Source organism: Suricata suricatta, chromosome 12 (assembly GCF_006229205.1).
Source record: "Suricata suricatta isolate VVHF042 chromosome 12, meerkat_22Aug2017_6uvM2_HiC, whole genome shotgun sequence".
Classification (NCBI taxonomy): Eukaryota; Metazoa; Chordata; class Mammalia; order Carnivora; family Herpestidae; genus Suricata; species Suricata suricatta.
The window spans coordinates 22,301,130-22,325,647 of NC_043711.1; the positions used below are offsets into that span (position 1 = coordinate 22,301,130).

The 24,518-nt window shown below is 43.1% G+C and overlaps 1 protein-coding gene across 1 annotated transcript in view; it reads left to right on the plus strand.

Moving 5' to 3' along the window:
• The window catches only part of CACNA2D3 (calcium voltage-gated channel auxiliary subunit alpha2delta 3), an 833,443-nt gene that overhangs the window by 366,254 nt on the left and 442,671 nt on the right, over positions 1-24,518 (plus strand). The window contains exons 8-10 of the mRNA XM_029917881.1: positions 14,280-14,411; positions 22,537-22,597; positions 22,690-22,840. Of these exons, the coding sequence (XP_029773741.1) occupies positions 14,280-14,411; positions 22,537-22,597; positions 22,690-22,840 (344 nt within the window). The remainder of the gene's footprint in view (positions 1-14,279; positions 14,412-22,536; positions 22,598-22,689; positions 22,841-24,518) is intronic.

Sequence of the window (24,518 nt, forward strand, 5' to 3'; positions counted from 1 at the left end):
CCTTCCTTCCTTCCTTCCTTCCTTCCTCCCTTCTTTCTGTCATTTGGTTTTTGGTTAATTAAATGAGAAGTTATTTTTCAAGGGAAAGAATAAAACTATTTTTAGAGGGTGATTTCTACTCTCTTCCCCTACAAAAGAGCTCTGTGCTTGGTCTAGGATAAAAAGCCCCGAGTGGAGACTTCTTGCAGAATTCATTTATTCTTCCATGCTCTCCCAGGTAAGACTGAGGCTGGAGCTCTGTCGTTCTTCTCGGAGGGGGCCTGCATGACAGCAGGGTCTGGTTTGGTGGTCTAGTTACAGTCTGAAATATCCAGATGAGGAACAGTGTTGGCTCAAGACCTCAAGATTTTTTTTTTTTTTTGGAAACACTGTCTGCATTTTGTTTATCAAAAGGTCTTTCTTTTTGGCACAATTAAATAGATTTTAGAATTTGCAGTTGTGGGTCCTTAATATATTCATCCCAAGATGCCTTTGTGCATCTGGTATATATTTCCATATTGTTTTTGCTAATAGTTTTGGAGCGATTTTAAACATTTGAACCTTTTTTTCCTTCTTGCTTTAAAGACAATGTCTGGAGAAAGTTAAGGACCCAGAAAGTTATTAATTTTTTTTGTACCACTCAATGCACTGTAGTCAGCTACTTCAAGACAAAAGAGCCCATTTTTTCTTGCCCTTCTTCCCTTTTTTCCTTAAATAGACTTTAAGATTGGATTGACCCTCTGGTATGAATTTGTACTGATCCCATATCCTAATTAACTATGTCTTATCCCTAATTCAATTGTAAGAGATAAGATCTCTCTCTCTCTCTCTCTGTATGTATATATATATGTATATATATATGTGTATGTATACACACACACACACACATATATACACACATCTCTCTCTACATATATATATGTATATATACATGTACACACATATTTATTTATGGAGAATACGTAATATGTCTTAGAGAACAAATTTTAACAACTTTAAATTAAATATCTGTTTTAAGTAATATGTTTTCTCTTAAATATTCTTCTACCTTTCATCATGGGCTATTCTTTTGAAACAAGCTTTGTCATCTTCTCTTCACATCTTTTGTTGTTCTTGTTGTTGCTGATTCCACCCATCCTCTGACCACACAGTGACCAAGCTAGGCTTTATTTTGACCTTGTAAACATCGACCTGGTATCACAGGTAACCCTTGCTTTGGGATACCTCATGAGTAACACAGCTTTCAGTTCTTACAAACACTTCGTTATGTTCTAATCATGTAAACGGTATTGGAAGAGCAACACCTTTAATTTTACATGTCCTTTAAGTCACATACAAAAGAGAACCAAGCTATTTAGAGATAATCAAACAGACCGAAGGGTGAAATCAGAGTGGATTAAATGAGAAAGTGGAATTGGATACTAGCTGCAAAGATGGCTTTTCTTATTTCTAGTGAACTGTTGTAATAAAATTAGTCATCAGATGTGTTAGGACTCCAAAATGTTATTGGACTTTTGATTTACTCTGTTCTTCTGGCAGTTTAAAATGTGTTCCAAGCTGTTTAATCAAACTGGTTACATGGATCAGCATCCATTTTTGTTTGTTTGTTTTAGCATCTTTCTTACTAGAAGATCTTTCTAAACAAGTATTTCTACAAATATGAAAATAATAAAGTTTGGACTACTAAAATTCCTAAGATTTTTCAAACCTTGGTTTATAAGCATACTTTTACAAAAAGAGTTTCAGCTAAAAATCTGTAAGTAGCCCTTCCTTTAAGGTTTTGGAGATCAACCTCCTTTTCTGAATTCCTATTCCTGTCATGCATCATTTTTGTAGCAACTGACTTCTTCCTCTTTGGGTGCAGTTCCTGTTAAATATGTCTGGTCTTGTTGGTTTCATATTAGTTGCAATATTTTCTTCTTTTTCATTATTATTTGTAGCATGTAATCTGCTGGACTTATAGCATTATTTTCCATGAAATACTTCTTTCTCTCTTCCTGGATTTTTTTTCTTTGCATCCCAAGAGATCTACCTTTTTGTATTAAACTTCCCTTGATTAAGTTCCTTCTGTCTGCCATGCAGTTTTAGAATGATCAACATACTTCTTGTATGCCAATATGGTATAGTAAGGCTTCACTTGGGAAATGGTCCTCCAAATTTCAGTTCTTTAAGTGAATTAGTACTTGGGGAAATGCTGAGTCACATGGGTTTTGAGGCTTCTGAGGAGATTTTTTGGGTGTTTGTGACCATACTGGAAACTTGGAGGAAGATGTTTATGGTTTGGCACTTTTACCTTCCTCTTCTTGCCAGTGACACCCTGAATTTCTTGTAGGGACTTGTCCTTTATGGATGCTGGGCTTGAAATCAGACCCAGGAGCATAACAGGATTAAGCAGGTGCATCAGGTTGACCCATCTCTGAATAAATCTACTCCTTAACTATTCCTACTCATCACCATCTTAGTTCTAGAGGCCAATATCTTTTGAGGTATTTTGAGTAGGATGTTGTGTTCTTTAAATTGAAAAGATTCCCAACACGAAGTAGTAGAGGGTGCCTTGATTTAATTACAGCAGAACACTCTTGAGTAACTTCCAGTTAAACAGTGTAGTGGATTAATTAATGTTCTTCATTTCTTCTACCATTGGTTAAACAGTTTGGCTATGTCTAGAGCATGCTGAATGCCCACAGCCAGGAACCTGCTCCAGTGCTCAAAAGGCCATGATCCTACATGCAGTGATTGGCCAAGTGTTAACAGTAAGTGTTTGATGTATTATTTTAGAAATGATTTATTTCTTCTATCCCTTTTTGCTTAAGCAATCATGATCACATCAGAGATCAAAGTGTGCACACATACACATACAGACACACACACGGTCACTCAGTTCCATTCTGTGTTGAATGGCGTGAGTTCTAAATGGGGTGCTTGCCTATTTTGGTTTGCCAAGGATAGACCTACTTGATACTGCTTATCTCTGTGTATTAATAAAAAGGGCCCTCTTATCAAAAGGGATTTGGTTTGGATGGTAAACTATATGGTTATTCTAGTGATAAATCACGTAACAGAATTAAACCTATACCCTGTGATTTTTCATGACAAGAGGAGAGGCTGCTTGGGAGTCAGTGAACAGTGACTACTGAAGGCCCATAAACTCAATCATTTGGTCTCAATTAATTGGGCCCAAATGCTATTGTTCAGCAAGACAAAGAATAATCAATGAAAGTATTTGCAGGATGACGAGGTGGAAAGACAGCCGGAACCTTACTGTTAATAGTGCTCGGTCACCATTATTGGCATCTGGCATTATTCTCAGTGTGTATCATGCTTTTGGGGAGTAGTCTGAACTTCCAGTGGTAGAGTCCAGGGGAGTTTATGACCTGCGATCTTCACATGAAATTGGGCATCAAAAGCAAATTCTTATAATGTTCTAGCCATGTGACCCTAGCCCCCTGGTGCCATATCCATCAAAACCACCTTGGCATGAAATTGGCTTCCTCCCAGGAGCTCTGGGAGGGGGCGGATCTTCCCTGCAGTTTACGAGCAGAGAACATGATCTGCTTCTCGGGGCTTCTTTCTGCACTTTCTCAGATGATTTCTGACTCCTGCTTACACATTCGCTGGGTGTAGAACTTGGAATGCCCTTCATGATGTGACCACATCTACATTGTTATATTCTTGGATCTGAATGCCTTCAGGAGTTTGTCAGGTTCAGAGCAGGGATACATACAGGATGTATTTATAGTTTATTGAAGAAAAAAAGCACACATTTCTTGAACAAGGAATGAGAGCATATGTCCCCTGTCATCCCACACACTGTTAAGGCTTTGGGGTGAATTTCCCATGTCGGGGGATGTGGGAGGAGATGGTGGGCATTGCTCTTCAGAACCACTGGAGCCGCATTTTCCCATCCCTGGTCATTCCCAGGCCACCATCTCACCTGTTTTTGCCCAACTCCTGTATGATTCTTTAACACCTTCCTTTAAATCAACTCTTTGCTTCTAGGTAAATAAAAATAGCCCCATCCCGAGTAATGATCTGAGTATCTGTGGTTCCATGTGTTGGTTAAAAGTTCTCTAACATCGTGAAATGTGTTAGCTACTAACGTCTTTACAAGTCCCTTTGTGTTCTACCTGAAAGCACTTGTCTAGGGTGGATTATAGGGTGTGTGTGTGTGTGGTGTGTGTGTGTGTGTGCGTGCCCGCATGCATGCACATGTGTGTAAGTGTATGTTGGGAGGGGATGAGTGCAGGGTTTAAACCCCTTTCTATCCATGGTTCAGGAAAGAGGAGATAAAGATTCCTTTATTCTACTACCCCATTGACTATTTGCCGCCCAGATTTCTGGCAGCTGCCTTCCATTTGAGAAGGTGTGCTCCTCTTATGGGAATTTAAGAGCAAATTAGGACATAAATGGTTCTGTTACTAAACTTGGTCCTTCTGACCCCGAACCCAGGCTATTCATGAGCCACCACTCGCCTTCTCACCCCATGTCTTCCAGTTATGAAAACCAAAGCTCTAGGGCATCTCAAAAGATGCTTAGAGAGCGCAGGACAGGGCGGAGGTTGTGTCTGCACCTCCATCCCCATGACCATACCTATCCCCACCACCGCCCTCTTCCCTGTGAAGTCACTACTAGCATAGGTGTGGGCAGGGCTTTCGCAACCGGAACTGGCACAGAAGCATTCCTTGGTCCTCCTCGGAGGCTCACCTCGGATTCCCCTTCTGTTAGCTCTGGCCCTCTTCTTCCTCACTCAGAACTCCCCATTCATCTCTTTGCACCCCATCTTTCTTACCCACAGCCAGTGTTTCAGGCTTCTGCCGTGACAGCTCTAAAAGCAGTGCAGAATACAGATTCCTTCCTGTGCCCTGTCCTGGGACCCCCACACAAGCCAGACTCAAGGCTGCATGTTGTGTCTTCAGTATAAAGCTCAGAGCAGAGGCAGGAGAGCCGGTGCTTGGTCTCTGTGTGTTGGAAACAAACACCAAGTGCCGGCTTCATTTCCCTTTTTGAATGTCCATATTCTCCTTATCTCCCTGTGTGGGATTTCTGGGTCGGCTGCAGGAGGGATGTGCCAGGCTCCCACCCTTTTTCCTTCCCACAGCTCTCTGCTCTCTCTGCCTCCCTGCTTGCGCGCATCCCTCCTTTATCCAGCCCGCAGCTCTGTGTCAGCACCAGCCATATCCCTGACGGCTCTTTAATTGCTACACGCATTTGTATGGTTCCTGGCAATTATATTTCAGATCCTGTCAGGGTACCTGCTAGCCTCAGGGTTCTGTTTATATTAAATATCAATAAAAAGCTGATAGCATCAGTGCAGATGGCAGGCTCCACAAAATCATATTTTACTGGGAGCCAGGCCTGTCCAGAAGATGGAAAGAAGGAACGTTTAAATTTCTTTCTCCCTTCCGAAGGTTGAAATTAGAGGAGACTTTCTTTGTGAATATCAGGAATGGGTTCTTACTAAAGGATGACAGCTATATATTCTCCAACTGGTTTGTCTTTTATTGCGTGTGACTTGTCATAACATTAGTTTTCTCCAGAATTGTTTCTTTATGTCCCCCTACTCGGCCCCAGAACATAGGACAAGGTTTCAAATACCCTAGATATTTTTAAGTGCTTCTTGACTGATGGGTAAGATTTTTTTTGGTTTTAGTGTGAAGAGGAATGTCCAGGCTGCCTGCTGCTGGGACTCTGCTTGGATCCTAAGACTGTGAAGAAGAGGGCTTCTACCTTGGCTTTCAGGGTGCAAAACCTAGACCCTCATGTGTCTGCGGAGCTCCTCCTCTCTGTGTGCCACGGACTTTCTCTCACTCTGTCTTCCTAGTGCAGGCACCCTTAGGTCCCCTTGAACGACAGCGGGAGCCTCTGTACGTGCTCCTCCATCCTCGGCCACCTGCCGCTGTCTGGGTGCTCTGCAAATAGCAAGGGTGTTACTGCTCTGACTTCAAGCCCTCCAGGGGCCTCCTGACTCTTGAGATTGACAGCAGATTGCAGACCAGGGTATTCGAAGCCTTGCCCAGTACCCTGGCCCTGACTCCTCCCACCTACCCCAGCCTCCTTTTTGTCTTCTGCCTTGTGGGTGTTTAAACTTACAGTTGGCAATGCCAGCAGCACCTTGCCCCTCCCCTCTGAGTGTCTATTCATTCTGAAGATTCCAGCTCCATGAAATCTAGGCTAACAGGACCTTCTCCAAGAGCATGTCTGCTAACATTGTGTTTTGCCCTTTTTTATATTAATCATGACTGTAATTTTGATAATTATTGGATTTTCTGGCTCCCCCACTGGTCTGTCCGTTTCACTGGGTTAAAGGCCGTGTCTGGTTTTGCCCACTGCTTCATCCCCCAATCCTAGCATGGTGCTTGGCGTTCAGCAAATGTTTTCTGCATGAATGAATAAATAAATGTACACTATAATGAGTACATGATGTATACCCTTTAACCAGGTTGTCCAGTGGTCATAGAACTAGTTACTATAAATGGGATAATTAAAAGACAAGAATGGAGAAGCCTTAGAGCTTGCCCAGGGTGCAGATGTGGGTGGATGCTACAGGCTGGAAAGGAAGTGGGTTTGAAAAGTGGTCCTGGGCCAGACCAGAGCGTCTTGGAGCACCGGGCAGTGGGGTGCAGTCTCTGTGTGATGGGTTAGAGGGGACGACCGATGCCTCTGGAGCAGGCTGAGTGGACTGGCCATGTTATTTAGCACAGATTTTCAAGCAGGGTGCTGAGCTCCAGGGAACTGCTATGAGGGATTTGCAAGGCTGGTGTTGTTCTGGTACTTTCTGGAAGAAAAATGGTGACTCTATGCTCACCCCATCTCTGAACCTGTCCAAGATCAGGCTTGTTTCCTTTCCAGCCAGAGTAAATCCTCAAGAAGGAATGATGCTCTGGTTCTCCAGCTTTTGTTACAGATCTGAAGGGAGACTCGGTTAGTGGGGAAATGAACACTGAAGAAGGAGGTGTTTTAAATTCACTAGCGAATACTAGCTTAACTACAATTTATCATAAATGCCATTTTAGATTCAGAAGCCCCTTGAGATGTGCTTAGCTTCACTCTGGAGTGTGTTATGCAGGATTTTATGCCTTGTAAATGTCCCCCCTGCAAGCAGACCCCAAATCCAATGCAGGTAGTGACAAAAGACCTTCCCTGGTGGCTCTGCAGCAGAGAACCCGAGGTGGATGCCTTAGGGGACTCTGGCAGAGAGCTCTGAATTGGTTCCCAGCACTACCTTATCTTCATTCACCATATCCTCCTCAGCTCATGCACACATCCCGAGTATTGGGTGCAAAGATGCTGTGTCCAGCCCGGGGACTTCCTGACCCCAGCCCCTTTATCCAGGGACCGCTCACTCCATTCATTTGCTGACAGCTGGGGACAAGCAGCCTGCTGTAAGTCACCTGTTACCTAGTGTCTAGGCTAAACATCCTGTGCCTGCCTTTGCTCCCTCCCTTTACTTACTGTCTGGTAGGCAGTAAATAGAGTTCAAGGCCTCCACTCAAGTCATCTTTCATCTAATAGTTTGGACGAGGAACTTAGCTAATCTCCTCGGTGGGTAAGGTGATGTCCTGGGGAAATGAACTTCAATGCTCCAAGGGTCAGTTTCTTCATGTGGAAAATGGGGTAGGAAGAGGAGGTTGTAGCTGTCTTGCATGGGACATGGCCCGTTGCAAATGTTCTAGAAATGGCAGCCTCTGCCGCTGTCTTCGTCATCATTATACTTTTATTTCTATCATCTTGCTTTCCTCTTCTTAATATCTCCGACAAAGACTTGAGAATGGTTTGTTCCAGGAGAATAAGGAGTGATGAGATGGGAGAAATGTGAATTTCTCCACAAAATTTAAAATATGTTAAGGGGGAGGGCTATTTAAAGTTGATATATTTAAGGCAAAACAAACACACACAAAAAAATCACACAAACAAGTGGAGTCAGTGATGTGAAATTTCACTGGGCAATTAATCCTGACATCTAGCATGCTGAGGCAATAGCTGAGAGAGTCTCCAGCACCTTCTGGGATTTGCCACACTGGTAGGTGTGTTTCCCATTCCTTTTGCTTTCCAGACCCATGCAGAGTGGTTCAGCATTGGACCATGAATCCTCCTCATCCCTTTGGTTTCAGGACTGCCAGAAATTGACTCCAGCTTTGTGGAAAGCAACCTGCATTTAATATCTAGCACATCACTAAGTTTAGAGGAAGAAGAAATGTTTGGCAAATACATCTATTTTATAATTCAACACACATTAATGGCTGTTTTCCAATATATATAAGTGCTTGGTAATTAGCATCAAAACTATTCATTATTTAATCTGTGACCTATTTAGAATGAATGAGAGATAGCATTTACATGCTGAAATGGGAGACATGAAGACCATCCAGCCGCTCTCCCTGTGTGTGGTTCAGTTCCTACGTGGGCTCAGTCCCCCAGCTCTCCCTGTGCCTGCTGTGATTTCACATCCGGGAGTCACACCCCTTCAAAGACCTTTAGGCAAGCCTAAGACCCGTCCTCCAGCTTGTTCAAAGCAGGAAATAACCTTCTTTACAAGGGCCACACTTCAGAAACCCAGTTGAACATGAGTTCAGACCCTTCCCTTCAATGGTTTTTGGGTGAACAGTGGTTTGTAATTCTAGATTACCCTGTAATTATTCATGGACACTCAGATTTGCTAGAAATGGGCCCATACTTTGTGGTAGAAAATGTCAAGTTAATTCAGTGCTGCTGCTAATTCACTGGAGACTAAATGATATTGAGAAAAAAGGTGGGGAGCGTATCAGGTGACTTTGAGGTCTGGAGAGGAAACTCAAGTGCTAAGGCATCCGTAAAGATCCTGATTGCTTGAAGGAAGTAGGCTATGCTGGCTATAGATTTCATAAGAGAAGAAATTTGATTTTGGAACCATGAATAAAAGTGTGGTGGGCCTTGGCACTGGTGGAGCACAGATTATGTCTGTGAGAAAATGTGCGCTTGGCAGGAAACTTTGTCCATCTGCTAAGACCTTCACCATGGCCTGCCCATCCTGTCAGCCCAATCTCAAACCTCTTCCCCCTTGGCTGTGGGGCCTCAAGGACCCCACTGTTTTGCTGTTCCCCAGGACACAGGTTTCTTCCCAGCTCAGGCTCTTTGTACTTGCTGCTCACTCTGGCTTGAAGCTTGTACCCTGGTCAAGGTGTTTTTAAACTGACACCTTCTCAGCAGTTAGGTCTTTCCTCAAAGAGGTAATCTTGGACCACCCAGTTAGAGTAACTCCCCTTCCCGTATGTGGCAACCCTCAAGCCTACTATCCCTTTTTATTTGCTTCATCACATCCACTTATGTTTGGATCTTCCTTTATTTCCTCATTGTCATCCCTTCTCAGACTGAAGTGTCCACTTCGTGGTCTGTCTGGTTCACTGCTGAGTGCCCAGTATTGTGCGTGCTCAGTGAACATTTGTTGGGTGAACAAATGAATGTAAGAGTTGTTAAGAGTACCTTGCCCTGATAATTGGAGGAAGGGAGGAGGAGGCTGAGGTAAAGTTTCATCTGGATAGCCCAAGGAGAGCTGAACTGCCTTGGATGGTGATTTGGGGAACTCACCCTCGAGCTGTGACTAGTGATGTACCCACTGATGGTAATGGAGGCCTCCCTCTGCTGAGCACCCTGTACGCCTTGTCTCAGAAGCCTTTGAGCAAGAGCCGCTCTGGTTAAAGAAGACAGTGGTGCTCAGGGAACATAAGTGTTAAGCCCAAGGCCACTAACTGACAAGTGCCAAGTGAGGTCTCATATTCAAGGCTCCAACTCCAAAGCCCACATTTCAGACCAGTGTGCTGTACATTTAGGATGCTGTCCTGGGCCTCTTGCTGCAGAGAACAGGGATAGAAGAAGTGGGGTGCTCTTCTTGGGACTGTATTTATTTGCTCACACCTGACATAAATAATGACCAGTGTGTAGGGCCATTTTGTGTGTGCCAGTTGGTGTGCTAAGTGTTTTACATGCATTAAGTTTGCTTGAACCCAAAGGGCTGATTGACTCAGGAGGGTGGACTTCAGGATGCCAAGAGGGGGTACTCATTCAAAGATACAGTACAGAACAGAATGGAAAGGGGTGTGAGTGTGCAGGGGAGGGCGCAGAGAGAACATCAGCCATCAGTAACATCAGACAGCCCGTGCAGCAAGGTGCAGGCTTGTTGAGGGATGGGGAAGCCCAGGTGAGAGCAGTTATTTAGGTGGAAATAAAAGAAGGAAACTACAAATGTGACTTTTGATGGGTTATATGGTACATTATAAAGACAGAGCAGGGATGTGTGAACCGCTCTTCAGATACAAATTGCAAATAGATCTCAAAGGTGGTATGGGACTCTTACTCTCCAAACATCTGCTTGTTGCCTGGTCTATTAAAAGCTGAACATCTGATCAATTTCTGACTGGCATTGGAGGTAATTTTAATCTCTCAGAAGTAGAGGAAGCAGGAAGCATAACTGCTATTGCTGGACTTCACATTGACCACCATGAATAATAAGTTGACACTGAATGGACAGGGACATTGAAGAAAATGACCATGTTACATGGAGTTTTGAGCAGAGAGCTGGGCATTGACACATACACTAGGCATTAAGGGAAATGATTTTAGTCCAACATAGAGCATTGTAGGTAGGACCCATTGACAGAGATTGGGAAGAATGGTGAGATCATAAAATTATAATGCAAACATCAAAATCTGAATTGTTTCCATTAAAAGGCTTTTAAACATCCTTCCCTTGGAAAAAGGCCTACCCACATTAAACTCAGATTTTAAAAAGAACACATATAAACCATGACATATGGGTGTATTATGTAGTATAATTGAGGGAGTCTGAATACATGCAGGGGGTTGAGTGGTGGCCTCCAGAAGATATGCCCCATTCCTAACCTCTAGTACATCCTGCAAATGTGACTTTATTTGGAAATAGGGTCTTTGCAGATGTAGCTAAGTGAAAGATTTGAGATGAGATCATCTTAACTTTAGGGTGGACCCTAAATCCAGTGACTGGTTTCCTTAACAAAAGGGAGAGATGACAGAGATACACAGAGGGAAGACCCTGTGTAGATGAAGGAAGACATTGGAGTGATTGTGTCTACAAGCCAAGAAACCCTAAGGGTTGCTGGCGACCCCTGGAAGCCAGGAGAGAGACGTGGAACAGAGTCATCCTGAGAGCCCCCAGTAGGAGCCCATTCTGCCAGTTCTTTGATTTTGGACTTCTGGCCTCCTGAATACATTTCTATTGTTTTAAGTCACTCAGTTTGTGGTAATTTGTTACAGCAGCCACAGGAAGCTAATACAGTACATAACCCCCTAAGCTGATTAGAGGTGAGAGTGAAACCCAAGCTCAGATTAGTCTGACTCCTGAAGAACCCTAGAAGAGGCAGAGGGGGAGGGCTTTTAAACAAAGTTTGGAACAAAACACACACAAGAAAAAGGGAAACCTACTGCTCAGGAGGATGCTGTTGTTTTTGCAAGCGATCTTAAGAAAGCACATGTGCTTAGCCACCATAGAGGAACGTCTGGCTGAGGTGCTGTTCCATCATGTCATGTTCACCTCCTCCTCAGCTGACGGTGGAAGGAGCTGGGGACCTGGGTACGTGGCATGTGATGGGAGGCACTGACGCTTTGGGCTCTTTCATGTCTGCTCTCTGCCAATGATGTTGGGAAAACCATTTTTAACTTAAGTTTTGTTTTCTGTTTTAACCCAGATATTTAGATGAAGGCCCCATTTTATAACATTATCATTTTCCTGTCTCTTTTCTTCATCTCTTAGATGACAAGTAATGGACAGCAACTCGAGACTTCCCCTTCTCTTAAAATCGCTTGCTAAGCAAGGTGGTGAAATCAATGTACTGTGATTGTTTTACAAGCCAGAGGACGTGTTATCTCAAATATTTGATCAAATAGGTGTGTGTAACACAGTGCTCATTTTAACTAGACTGTATTCTTTAGTGATTCTCCTGCCCTTGTTCACCATGTACTGGGAAGATCAAAGCCCCCTTTTCTTAAAGAGGCATAATTTCAGAGCAACGTTTAATGTCCAAATGATTGTTGAAATAGCCTCTGATTATCAGAATCCTTTTTGCATTTCTGAAGGTGCTCACAGGTCCCCAAAGGGCAATGTTAGGTTTCTAGCGTGACCTGGAGGTATGGGTAGCCTTTTACTACCCCCAGAAAAACCACAGGCAAGAAAAAAGAATTCTCTAACTGGAAACTGTTTGACTGATTAACATGTTGAGACAGGGAGTGAGTAAAATGGAATTCTTGCTTCTAATTGTGGAAAGTTTTTATATGATGGCAACATAATTGAAGCCATTGATGGAGGAGGCAAGAACCATGGAGTTTTCAGTGTCATTATTGTATTTATATCTTTGTGGATTAATTTAAGTGGCTCTTGTAAAAGGAGTGAGTCACAATAATTGTTGTCAAGCTTCCACAGGAGCAATACAGGGTTCCATTTTCCAGGATTGTGAGGATAAAGTCTTTCTCAAAACTACTTTGTGGTAAAAGGTAGAATTGGTCATTTTCAGTCTCCCAGGCTATGATGTGGTTTATTATAGTTTATAAGGGTTTGAGCACTTACCCTTGAGGTAAGATTCAGAATCCTACTTGTCTATGGAATCTGGGTGAGTGATCTGAAAAAATAAGATAGACTGGAGATAGGACAATACAAGACACTGTGTCTGCCTGCTGGGTTAGGCACCATTTTGTAGGCTCTTCCTCATACCCCTTCAGGTAAGCATCTTGGAGCAGTAGGCTGGCAATGGGCAGGCCATTATGGAGGAGGGATGGGGTGCACTGTGCCAACAGTGAGTTTCCTTGTCACGGTACCTAATTCACATGAACATTTCTAGCATTATTTTGCTAATTGGCTTACTATACAACTTGAGGACTAGAGTGATCAAATATGTCTTCATGCCCCTGGTATAGAATGGAGGAATCTTTGGAATAAAGATGCCATGGTGGGATTTCTGTGATTCGGGGCCCCACAACAGGGAGTTCTGGTGAGGGTGTTGGAATCCAGGTGACTGGAATTACTCCATTGACGAGTTTCTGAATGCCTATTACCATTTGTCCTTTTCTGTAGATGTGTTTAGCCTTTCAAACAGCCCTTTAAGATGTGTATTATTATCCCATCTTACAAATCACAGATCAGAAGCTTTGTCATTGATGAGTTGGGTGCTTTTAGGAAAGAACCTAACCTCTCGATACTCCATTTCCACTTGTGGAGCATGGAGAGTAGCAATGGCGCCTATTTTTGGAGGGCTGTGGTAGAGGCGACGGGAGATGAGCTAAGCGTGGTGCTTGTGCCACAGAAAAGACTCAGTAAAGATTTCTGCCCTTCCCTCTCCTCTTACTCATCATTAACATGCTCCCATGTCGTCTTTTGTACCCTCATCATGCCGGGCCTGGATAGTGATTCCCCCTCTTAACAGAATTATGCTTTATGTGGCATCATTTTGAAACAGGATCTTCAGAAATCAAAAACATAAATAAATGGTCACAAATCATCCTTAGGGATCCATCTTGCTTCAACCACCATGTAAAAAAATACTTGCTTACTTTTCTTCTTTGTCTTTGGCCTTAATTTTTATCTGTGGACGGAAGGCAAAGGGTTAGCTGTGGGCTGCCAAGGGTGAGGAAGAGATTTGTTCATGGGATCACAAGGGCACAAGAGTAGACAGTGGTGAGCAACCTATTTTTTATTCATCTATCCATTCATTCATCTCTTCCATAAATGCTTGGAATTTCTGCCATTTACTGGTCAAAGGGGCACAGCAGAAGGCCAAGTGAAATGGTTCCTCACCATGTGCTGAACAAAAGAAGCAGAGAGATGCAGTTACGTAATTCCACTTTATTTATTCATTTATTTAAAAAGCAAACTTCGAAGTCAGAGGTGAGGAGAATTGGAACAGGACCATGTTGGCTGAGGTCACTGCAGTGTGAGAAAACACATCTTTCCTGTTTTTATTGCTGGGTTCTGACTCAGGAGAGGCAAAGGTAGAAAGCAATGCTAAGAAGGTCTCTCTCTGCTTTCTCAAGAACTCTGTGCTGTGCAAGGTTGAAAGTTACAAATAAAGGGATGTGTTTTCCAAGTAAGGAATCATCAATAAAGGCTCATGGGTGGCTTTGGGGGCATGGGCAGGATGAGGAATTTTTAATGTATAGAATTCCTAGGAGCTAAACATTTGGGAAGCTGTAACTTTTTTCACAGCTTCCTGGAAGAGGAGCCTCATGCTGCTGCTATCTGCCAGCTCTGAGGGGTTCTCTCTTGCTTTGGTTTGTAACATTCCTCTTTTCTCTCTTTTCAGACCCAGCAATCGTCAATGGGGTTTATTGGTCCGAATCCCTAAACAAAGTTTTTGTAGATAACTTTGATCGTGACCCGTCCCTCATATGGCAGTACTTTGGAAGTGCAAAGGGCTTTTTTAGGCAGTATCCAGGTGAGTATCCCTTGAGAATTATGATGGAGCTAATGACCCTGTAATGTTTTCCTTTCATGTTCACGGTTAAATTTTCCCCCCTCCCATTAGGAGAAAATGAAAGATTACATTCAAGTCTGTCACATCTGTTGTCAGGGTGCAGATAGGCATGGCAGCACAGCATACGTACACACATACAAGCATTTCGAACTGCACGTGGTTTCCACATCTTTCTCAGTGGAGCAGTTGATTCAGCTGCACCAAAAGTGAGGAGTTGGGGTGTGAGGCGCACGAGAGTTGATCTTTCTGGACAAGAGTTTGCTTTAGTACTATTATTACTACTGTAACTATTATTATCATTGTTATTACCCTGGAAAGGAATAAGTCATAATTGAGCTAAATTTTAAATTCTGACCAAAGGGATAAGAAATGGAAAATGTGAGTGGTGCCTGGGTGGCTCAGTCAGTTAAGAGTCCGACTTTGGCTTAGGTCATGATCTTGTGGTTCATGGGTTCAAGCCCCATGTCAGGATCTGTGCTGAGAGCTCAGAGCCTGGAGCCTGCTTTGGAATTCTGTGTCTTCCTCTTTCTCTGATCCTCTCTTGCATGCGCTCTGCCTCTGTTTCTCAAAAATGAATAAATGTTAAAAATTTTTAGAAACAAAAGAAATGGAAACTTTGACCTGAGGTTTCCTTGCCCCAGAGCTGACTGCCCTCAGAGGAAGAGCTTGGAACGGCCGAAGCACCGCCGATGGCAATAGCTCATCCTTAGGGCCAAAAGCACCCTCAACTGGGTATGTTTGTCTGAGTTTGTCCATCATACCTTTGGAACAGGTGTTCCTGAGGCCTCCCCATGCCTCCATTTGCAGTAAGAATTTAATTTTCGCTTGGCTTGAATTTTAATTAAGAAGGGAAGTTTTAATTTTGCTCACAAGTTGTGAAAACAGGACTTGAGGCTGCAATTGTGCCAACATCACAGCTGCAGAAATTAACAAGCTCAACCTTAAAGAAGGAAAAAACGCCCTGCATAATCTTGGAGCAATTAAGTGGAGTCTTTTATGTTTTCATTAAGTAAGACTAGGCACCTGATGTCTTCCCACTTTGAGGCACAGAGACCGCCAGCCTCCGCCTCGAGGAGCTGTTTGCCCTGCACACAGCATCTGTCCCCTGAGACTTGCCTGCCAAGTATCTGCTTTCCCAGATTATTCCACATTTCCCAAGAGTTGTGTTCAGTGGGGCACGTGTGGTTCCTCCTGGAGCTCACAGACATTTAAACAATAAGCATCCTAGTAAAGATAATGTCATAATAAACAGTAGTCTATTAAAGTTTCAGTATCACCAAATTGCAATCTGTTTTGATACACTCAACAGAGAGTAAATTTAATGCAGATGTTGCTGAAATTAAAGCATGTTGGGGGGCTGTTCCACTGAGGAAGCCCCAGGGACCTCTTACCATCTTACCACGTGGTATTTGGATGAAGTTGGAGCCAATAAGAAGCCACACATCATCTATTGTCTCCACCAGCAGGAAGTCCTTAAACTATGGTCATGAGGAGATTTGAAAAAAGGTCAGGGCGTGCATTAGACATCTTGGGCTGTAGTAACAAAATACCACAGACCAGGCGGTTTAAACAGGTGTTTATTTCTCTTAGTTCTGAAGGTTGGAGAGTCTAAGATCAAGGTGCCTGCAGATTTGGTTCTCGGTGAGGCCCTCCTTCTGGCTTGCAGACGGCCACCTTCTCTTTATAGCTCCACAGAGTACGGAGCAGAAGCACTGGTATTTCTTACTCTTCCGACAAGGGCACTCATCCTACCGTGGGGGCTCCATCCTCCTGACCTCATCTAAACCTGAGAACCTCCAGAAGGCCCCACCTCTTCATACTGTCTCATAGGTCATGGTAGTCTTCAGCCTATGAATTTGGTGGCAGGGAACAAACATCCAGGTCACAACAAAAGGAAATCCTCATGAAGGGTTTATGTAACAGTGGAGATGAATTTATATACAGGGTTTTTATCAGTCAGAACAGTAGACTCATAAATGCTTACTATATTTATGACATTTGTGGAATAATTTTAACTCTGTAAAATTCCTGCATCTTTTCCATGTTAATAAAGGCATGAGTCACAGTCCTCCTATGGTGTTTCACTGCCCTGTTAATGTCTTATGGTCACTCGGTGCTTGGTTCTGAACAGAGAACATACCTCTTGTCTCTTGGACACAAAATCATTGTTAGAAGAATGAGTCATGGACATATTTTTGCTAGGCTTTTTATCTTCAGCAAACTTCTTTCCATGTTTAGAGTGGTTTAATAATATGAATCCATGGTAAGTCTGCATGTCCTTAAACAGAAGGGATATTTCTTCATTCTTCATTCAGTGTGTCCTGAATTCTTGTTTTGTTCCAAGCACTATGAGAGGCTAAAATGGTAATCTTAATAGAAAAGGCCTTTGCCTTCATGAGGTTCCCTCTTGTGGGAAAATGCATTCATCAGGATTTGGGTTGCAAGTGACAGAAACTCCATTCTTGCTAACTCCAGCAAGGAATACATTTATTAGCTCATGTAATGTGAATTCTAGGAAATGTGGTATTTTGAGATATGGCTGGCTCCAGTATTCAGCATTGTCATTTGGATTTTGAATCTTTCCTTCCCTCTTTCATCTCCATCTTCCTCTATTCTGACCATGTTTCAGTGATGGGAACATGGCTGTGTGCTTTCAGGATTATGTTTCACTCATGGTCCAGAGGAAGAAGAGCATCTGTCCTAGTGGCTTAGATGTAAGTTCAAGGACTATTCTGGTCTGGGTGACATGCCCACTTGCTCAAGTGAGGGAGCCTGGGCAGTGGTAGGGCTGGCCATCTGAAACCATGGGGATTGGTCAGGATTACTGTGGCCTTGCCTGGAGGATCCCCAAAGGAAGGAACAGGGAACACGAGGGAGACAGAGCCAGGTGAACAGGCCATGGTGGTACAGTGCATTTCATGCTAAGATGGGGGAAATAGAAGGTGCTAGAGGATCACTTAGGAGGAGCACAATTTCAACTTCTGGAGGCGGGAGCATGGAGTTCTCAGAAGGGGAATTTTAGTCAACATCAGCCTAATAGTGTACCTGGGATGATTTTGTCTCTTTCTGAATAGATTCACACAGACCTTCCCAAGTTCAGTGGAGGGCCTTTGGCCTACACGTTCATGTGCTGTCTTTTGGATGATATAAATGTTCTATATCTACAGCATCTGTTACAGTAACCACCAGCCACATGTGGCTATTGAGCATTTGAGATGCGCCTAGCAAGACAGGGGAATTAAAATATGATTTTTACTTAACTTTGGTGAACTTAAATCTAAAATTAAAAATTACATGTGACTGGTAGTTTGCATGTTCAACTGTGTAACTCTTTGGGTAAAGGCTTTTGTAGTCTGATACCCAGTTTCCAAGGTACTGGCCTACCTTTCAGTGCCTAAATATAAAAAGATCTCACTGAACAGAGAGAGAACTCCGGGAAGGCTCTTCTGAACACCAACCACCACAACAGCAACAAAATACTAATAAAGGGTCTTTGAACTCCACAGGACTGGTTACTCAGGTTACCTCATCAAAACTGTTTATTTTAGCATCATCCTTAGGAGTCTTTGGGAGTGTGGTTAATATTAATATTAATATTAACATTGATCATGCTGATGGTAACTCATTGATTGAGCACTGTCCTAGATGCTTATACAAACGTTGTTGGCTTAATTCTCAATAATTCTGTGGGTTGGAGCCACTATAAAGTGCATTTTACCAATGAGGAAACAGACTAAGGGGTTAACTGACTGACCAAGTCATACCAGCAGGATGGGAGGGAGTTGGTGATGGTGTTAATATTTTCACCACCTCTTTCATGCTTTGTTTTCATGGCAGTTCTTACTGTATAAAATATGAACTCTGGCCTGTAATTCTGAGCCATCAGGCTTTCAATCCCCATCTCCTTTGCTAAAATATCTGCCCCAGTAGGACAGAGATGTTTGGCTCTCACTGTTACCATCATCAACAATAACATATTACACAGGTGTTCAGTATGTATTTTGGAATGAGTGAATCATTCAGTGGACCAAAATTTACCAGATCTGTTGGTTCCATCACTTTGGTAGGAGCAGCCCTGGCTCCTAGATACAGTAGAGCTACTGCCTCTCTGGGAAGTGGTCACTGGCTACAGTTGGTGGGACACAGTGACCAAGTGGGGAACTGGCATAAATACATTACAGAGCTGTGTTTCCTTTCTTTTCTCTATTGCTTCCCTCCTCAAAGTCTTCATGAGTCAGTGACTACATCATTCCGTTTTTCTTGAGATTCATGTCCCAACCAACCTGGGTGGGATCCTAAAAGGCATATTGGCAAATCCAGAAATTATATAGCTCATGGGGGTGCTTCTTGACTAAGTGTCAATTTCTTGGTTCTCAAAGATTTGAGATAAACCAACTTTTATTTCTCAGGGATTTTAAGTTCTTTGAACAGTTTCAAAATACCTGTGTGTAAGAAAAATTATACACTGAAAAGTTGATATATCCTAGGTAAAATAGTACCAGCTGGTACAGGATTTCCTGGTGTTTGCATCCGAAAACACGTTTTGTTTTGAGATTGGGAAAGGAAGGGCTCAGTGGTCCAATTGGCTCAGTAAATGCTGCCTCTGCTGAGCCAGTTGTGGAGACTGAAGATGATACGAACAGATTCAAGGCCACGGGTATCCATCCCATGGCAGAGAAACCAGTTTTACTTTTATTGGTTCAACTCATGCTAACATCCTGGAGGACTTCTCATAGGAGCTCTTCATGGAAATCCCTGTGTGAGGAAGAGCATGGTGGTATGGCATTTGGGAGATAGCCCTATGGTCGTAACTGGAAATCTCAGGAAAATTTTTCGAACTCTGAGACACTGGAGTCCCTGCTATGAGTTGAAAATTTTGACCCAAGTGTCAGGTTTGGGCAAGATGTCTCCTCAGTGCTCATCCAGTTCTGACTCCAGTCAAGGTGTGACCTTTATTGTTCTCCCTTAGACAGCTATGCCAAGAACTGTCTCAAGGTATGGTCTTCATCCCCACTCAATGTAGACCTCATGTCCTCACCAGCGAAGGCCTGGATCTCATAGTTCCTTCTCTGCCCAGGCTACTCTCCTTTGGTATAGACATTCTCTTTGCATAGCCATACCAGAATTCTTCCATTTCCTTGAACTTGACATACTTTTTTCAACCTCAGGACCTTTGCACATTTTATTCTTTAAAAAAATTTTTTTTATCGTTTTTATTTATTTTTGAGAGACAGAGACAGTGCGAGCAGGGGAGGGTCAGAGAGAAAGGGAGACACAGAATCCGAAGCAGGCTCCAGGCGCTGAGCTAGCTGTCAGCACAGAGCCCGATGCGGGGCTCGAACCCACAAACCATGAGATCACGACCTGAGCTGAAGCTGGACACTTAACCAACTGAGCCGACCCAGACGCCCCATCACATTTTATTCTTTATGCCTGGGATATTCTTGTTCACCCCGTGGCCACCACTTTTGTTTTATAAGTCCTACCCATATGTAGTGGGTTAAGTAACATCTCCCTCCAAATTTATGTCCACCTGGAGCCTCAGATTGTGACCTTACTTGGAATTAAGGTCTTTGCAGATATAATTAAGTAAGTTGCGATGAGATGACACTGAATTAGCTTGGACCCTAAATCCGGGAGGACTGATATCTGGCTGGGGTGATGAGGGAACAACTCAAGGACCAGGGATCGCTGGGAGGCTGCAGAAGCTGGGAAGACACAAGGGAAGGTTCTTCCCTAGAGTTTTAAGGGAGCTTGGTCCTGCTGATACCTTGATTTTAGACCTCTATTCTCCAGAACTGAGAGAGTTCTTTTCTGATGAGCCACCCAGTCTGTAGGACTTTCGTCACATCCACTCTAGAAAACGAATATACCATCATTCCACTCCCGATTTGAAGTTCCTTCTTCCCGTGAGAGATTGGAATCACCTTTTGTACACTAATGTGGCCTCGGGCACTTCTCCTTTGTGAGAGCTGCATTCTGGTTCCTGTGATTTCTTATCCTTTGCCAGCTTCCCTGTTCAACATAAGGCTTCCTGAGGGCAGGCAGGGGCCAGTCCTGTCCTTGCCAGTCTCGGCTCTGGGGTTGTCCCATCTGTTCCACTTTCCTCTGGAATTGTATCCTTCATAGGTTTCCCTGACAGACTTATTACATGTCACCTTTCCAGAAAGCACCTAGGAGAGCAGTGCTTGGAAGGAGTTACAAGCCCATGTGCAGGGGAATGATCTCAATCCAAAAGGAGAGCGCTGAGTGTCATCAGTCTCCCTCCCCCCATGCCCTAGCCTAAAGGCTGGAACCATAAATAAAAGAATTGCACAGTTTCTTGCTCCACTGGGGCACCCAGGGATGGGGCTGAGATTGGGAGGAGGGACAAAGTTGGAGGGGGGAGTGCAGCAGAATCAGAAATGGTCCTGGTTTACGAACAGTCACAATTTAATTTGAGAAACAAACATCCGCTGAAGGTCCACCATGGGTCAACACATTATAAAATAATTCTCTTTATTTGGGCTAAAACCAGTTCTTTGTGAACTTACAGAACATTACCTAGCCTCACCCTGGGTAGAATGTCAGTGTGTGTTAAGATCATGCTATCCTAACTGTACTGGGCTTTATACAAAGCAGTGTATCCATTTTATTTTATTTTAATGTTATTTTTAAATGTTTATTTATTTATTTTGAGAGAGAGAGAGAGAGAGAGAGAGAGAGCGCTTGCACATGTGCAAGCAGGGAAGAAGCACAGAGAGAGGGATACAGAGAATCCCAAGCAGGTTCTACTCTGTCAATGCAGAGCCCAATTCAGGACTTGATCTCACAAACCATGAGATCCTGACCTGTGCCAAAATCAAGAGTCAGACACTCAACTTCCTGAGCCCCTCAGGTGCCCTTCAGTTACAGTTTAAATAAGTTGTGTTCTTGTCCCTTAGGGTGGAATATCATGTCAGTTTTACTTCACCTTCACTGCCTAGTCACCTTCAATTGGCAGGGGATTCTCATACTTCTGTTTTCTACTTTGGCACAGGAAAATCTTTACATTGGGCCCATTTGTAGGTGGGACATGTAGGTACAAGGAAAACAGAATAAAATGATTTTGGGGTAACAAATGGTCATCTCATGGTTTTCCGAGTAATAATTTGGGAGTCTTATCTCAAGCATATGTTACTGCTTCAGTGTGGCTCAGAAAATTGGCCATCATTAACTGGAAAGGAGGCTCTTAATGCTACCGTCAGAGTCAGGATTTCCTCTTGTGAAAATCAGTTTTCTCTCTTTATTTTCTTAACTCCAATGTCTGTATTTCAAGTCCTCCATTCCTGAGCAGCATTAATAGCTGAAAACAATGATTTGCTATCTTATTTTAAGGGAGCACTTTTCTTTTTAAATGAAATTTTATTCTTTAAAACCAAGTTGTAAATAGAGAACGTTAATCTTGGACGTATCCTGACTGGTCTGCACACCACAAGACGAAGGATATGGGATCCCATCTTACATGTGGGGAAAACTCCCCAGGCTTCAAAGCCTGAAATTCAGACTTTGTAATGCAGCATAATTAGGACCATTTCTCCCCCTCTTCTCAGTGTGGAAAGCCAGGCCAGTATTCCTGATTGTAAATACAGGAGTGAGGGCGAGGCAGGCCGGTGTATCTTCTGAGATGGAAATGTATCAGTGCTTTCTACCTGCCGGGCAGCACACATTGCCTTGCCTGGACCCAGAGACATGGCCCGACTCTGCGCTGAATTTATGAGTGATACTATCAGGCCCAACAACTTGCCGGACCTTGGCTAACTTCATCATTAGCCACGGGAAGGGCCTAGAGTCATGTCGTTTCCTGACAGACAGACAGACATTACTGAAGATGTCCGCACTCTCCAGCAGGTCTCAGAGCAGCTGAGCTAAGGCCACGTCTGCGTGGTGTTGCAGCCCTGTAGCACTGTCCCGGAGCTTGTGATGGAGCATGTGATGTGCTCCGGGGCTGGTCACTGCATGCGATTCTTCACCCTGTCTGTTCAGTCAGCAAAGCAGAGCAGCCTTGAAATGCTATGAATAAATATTTGAAGTTCCTGGGTTTCTCATAACTCTATTTTTCTTCTAGGGATTAAATGGGAACCAGATGAGAACGGAGTCATTGCCTTTGACTGCAGGAACCGAAAATGGTAGGACATGGTCAAGCCTCTTAGTTACTTTTTAAAGAGAACTTGTGGAGAGGTTCAGAATTCATTTTTTGCTTAATTTTGCTCTGACCTAGGTACATCCAGGCAGCGACTTCTCCGAAAGATGTGGTCATTTTAGTCGACGTCAGTGGCAGCATGAAGGGGCTCCGTCTGACTATCGCGAAGCAAACTGTTTCATCCATTCTGGATACGCTGGGGGATGATGACTTTTTCAACATAATTGCTGTGAGTGCAGCTGTTTTGTGCTTTCTCTGCACTTTGGGTTCATTTGATTTTTTAGCTGCTACCAGTTCACATTCTCATTGCTTTTGTGCACACAACATTAGAAGTCCCACTCAGGATGAGGGTTCCCTGAATCACGATGTTGGATTGGCTCTCAGAGTCTGGGAAGGCAGCTGAGCACATTTTCTCTCCTCACCTAGTACTCAGGCCCTGCTGTCTGGAAGAGTAGCACCAGATTTGGTTTTCCTGGGAAGCCAACATTTTCAGAACCTTGGGGAATTAGATCTTGCAAGATGTTCCTCAGACGGCTGGTGGAGAATGACTTGAAGTGGCTTGGTCTGAAGACAATGATAGGAATACTAACCATGAGGATAAAACAACTGCACTGTGGAGAGCTGTTTAAGGCTCACAGAACACTTTATCTCAGCTTCAGAAACCAAAGTGCATCCTGAATGCCATTTGCTTACTCTTCATATTTGCATTATTTTTCTTTCCTCACAGCAACTTTAGCATGGTTTTTACATTTTCCCCAACGAAGCTGCTGGGGTTGAGAGGGTCAGTGACTTGCCCAAGGCGATCCTAGTGGAGTGGGTCAAACCTCTTGCTGTGAAACAAGCCCCAGGGCACAGGTCTTTAAGGAAACTTTCAGACAGAACTTTGGGTTTCTAAATCCAGAGAAGTTACTTTAGTTACCAGTCTCACTGTGAATATGCAAATGTAGCCTGATCCCCACACATCCTGAAGCATTTTCAGATAAGAAGCAGCTAATTTGGGACTATCTTTCTTATTAATCTTTAATTACTCATTACAGAAGTATCAGAAATTAGCATAATAAGAAGTGCTAACTAATTACATCGTGAATCCTTTATCAGTCAGGATTTATTGTTCTGTTAACAAAACCAATCGATTGAAATAATCTCAGTAAATTCATTAGGATATACAAACAGTGTCAACCCAATAATGAAGACAGAGTGATTAAGATAATTAAAAGCAGACATGCTAGTTATTATAGAATAGTTAAGGAAAAAAATTAATTTATTTTCTTTACCCCAAATTGTCCCCTTCTATAAAGAAACCCATTAGAGGTGCCATTAACCCTCACTGTACATCTGCTTGTTAGGTTTCAACATAAATGATCAACTTCAAGACCATTTACATAATTATTCGGATGATTAGGAAGATACTCTGAACTTTTTATTTGAAGGCTCTATAGTAAAATTGTGAACACTGTGCCCCTAAGGGGTTAGAGAATGGATCAATTTTATTCGTGAATTTATATTGAAAGCCCAAGGTGATAAAAGGAACCACTAATTAACAGTAACTTTTACACGTTGATTGTTTTATTACAAGCAACATTGTAAAAATTTTAAATAATTCAGAAAAGTTCCTGTTCTCTTTCTGTTTGCCATGTATTCCAGGTTTTCCCTGTATATGAACGTACATAATCTTTCCACAGCAGTAGGATACGCAGCAACTTGCTTCTATGCTTTTATTGAAAGCAAGTGTATTTGAAGAGCAGCGCATCTCATGACCCTGTAATTAACATTAATCATTTACCCAGTCCCCCTTTGCTGGACGTATCATGCTGTTCTGGGTCTCATGTCTACGCGAGCATGCTGCAGAGAATGGACTTGGGCATGTATTTTTGTAGGGTTGGGTTGCTTCTATTGAATACCAAAAG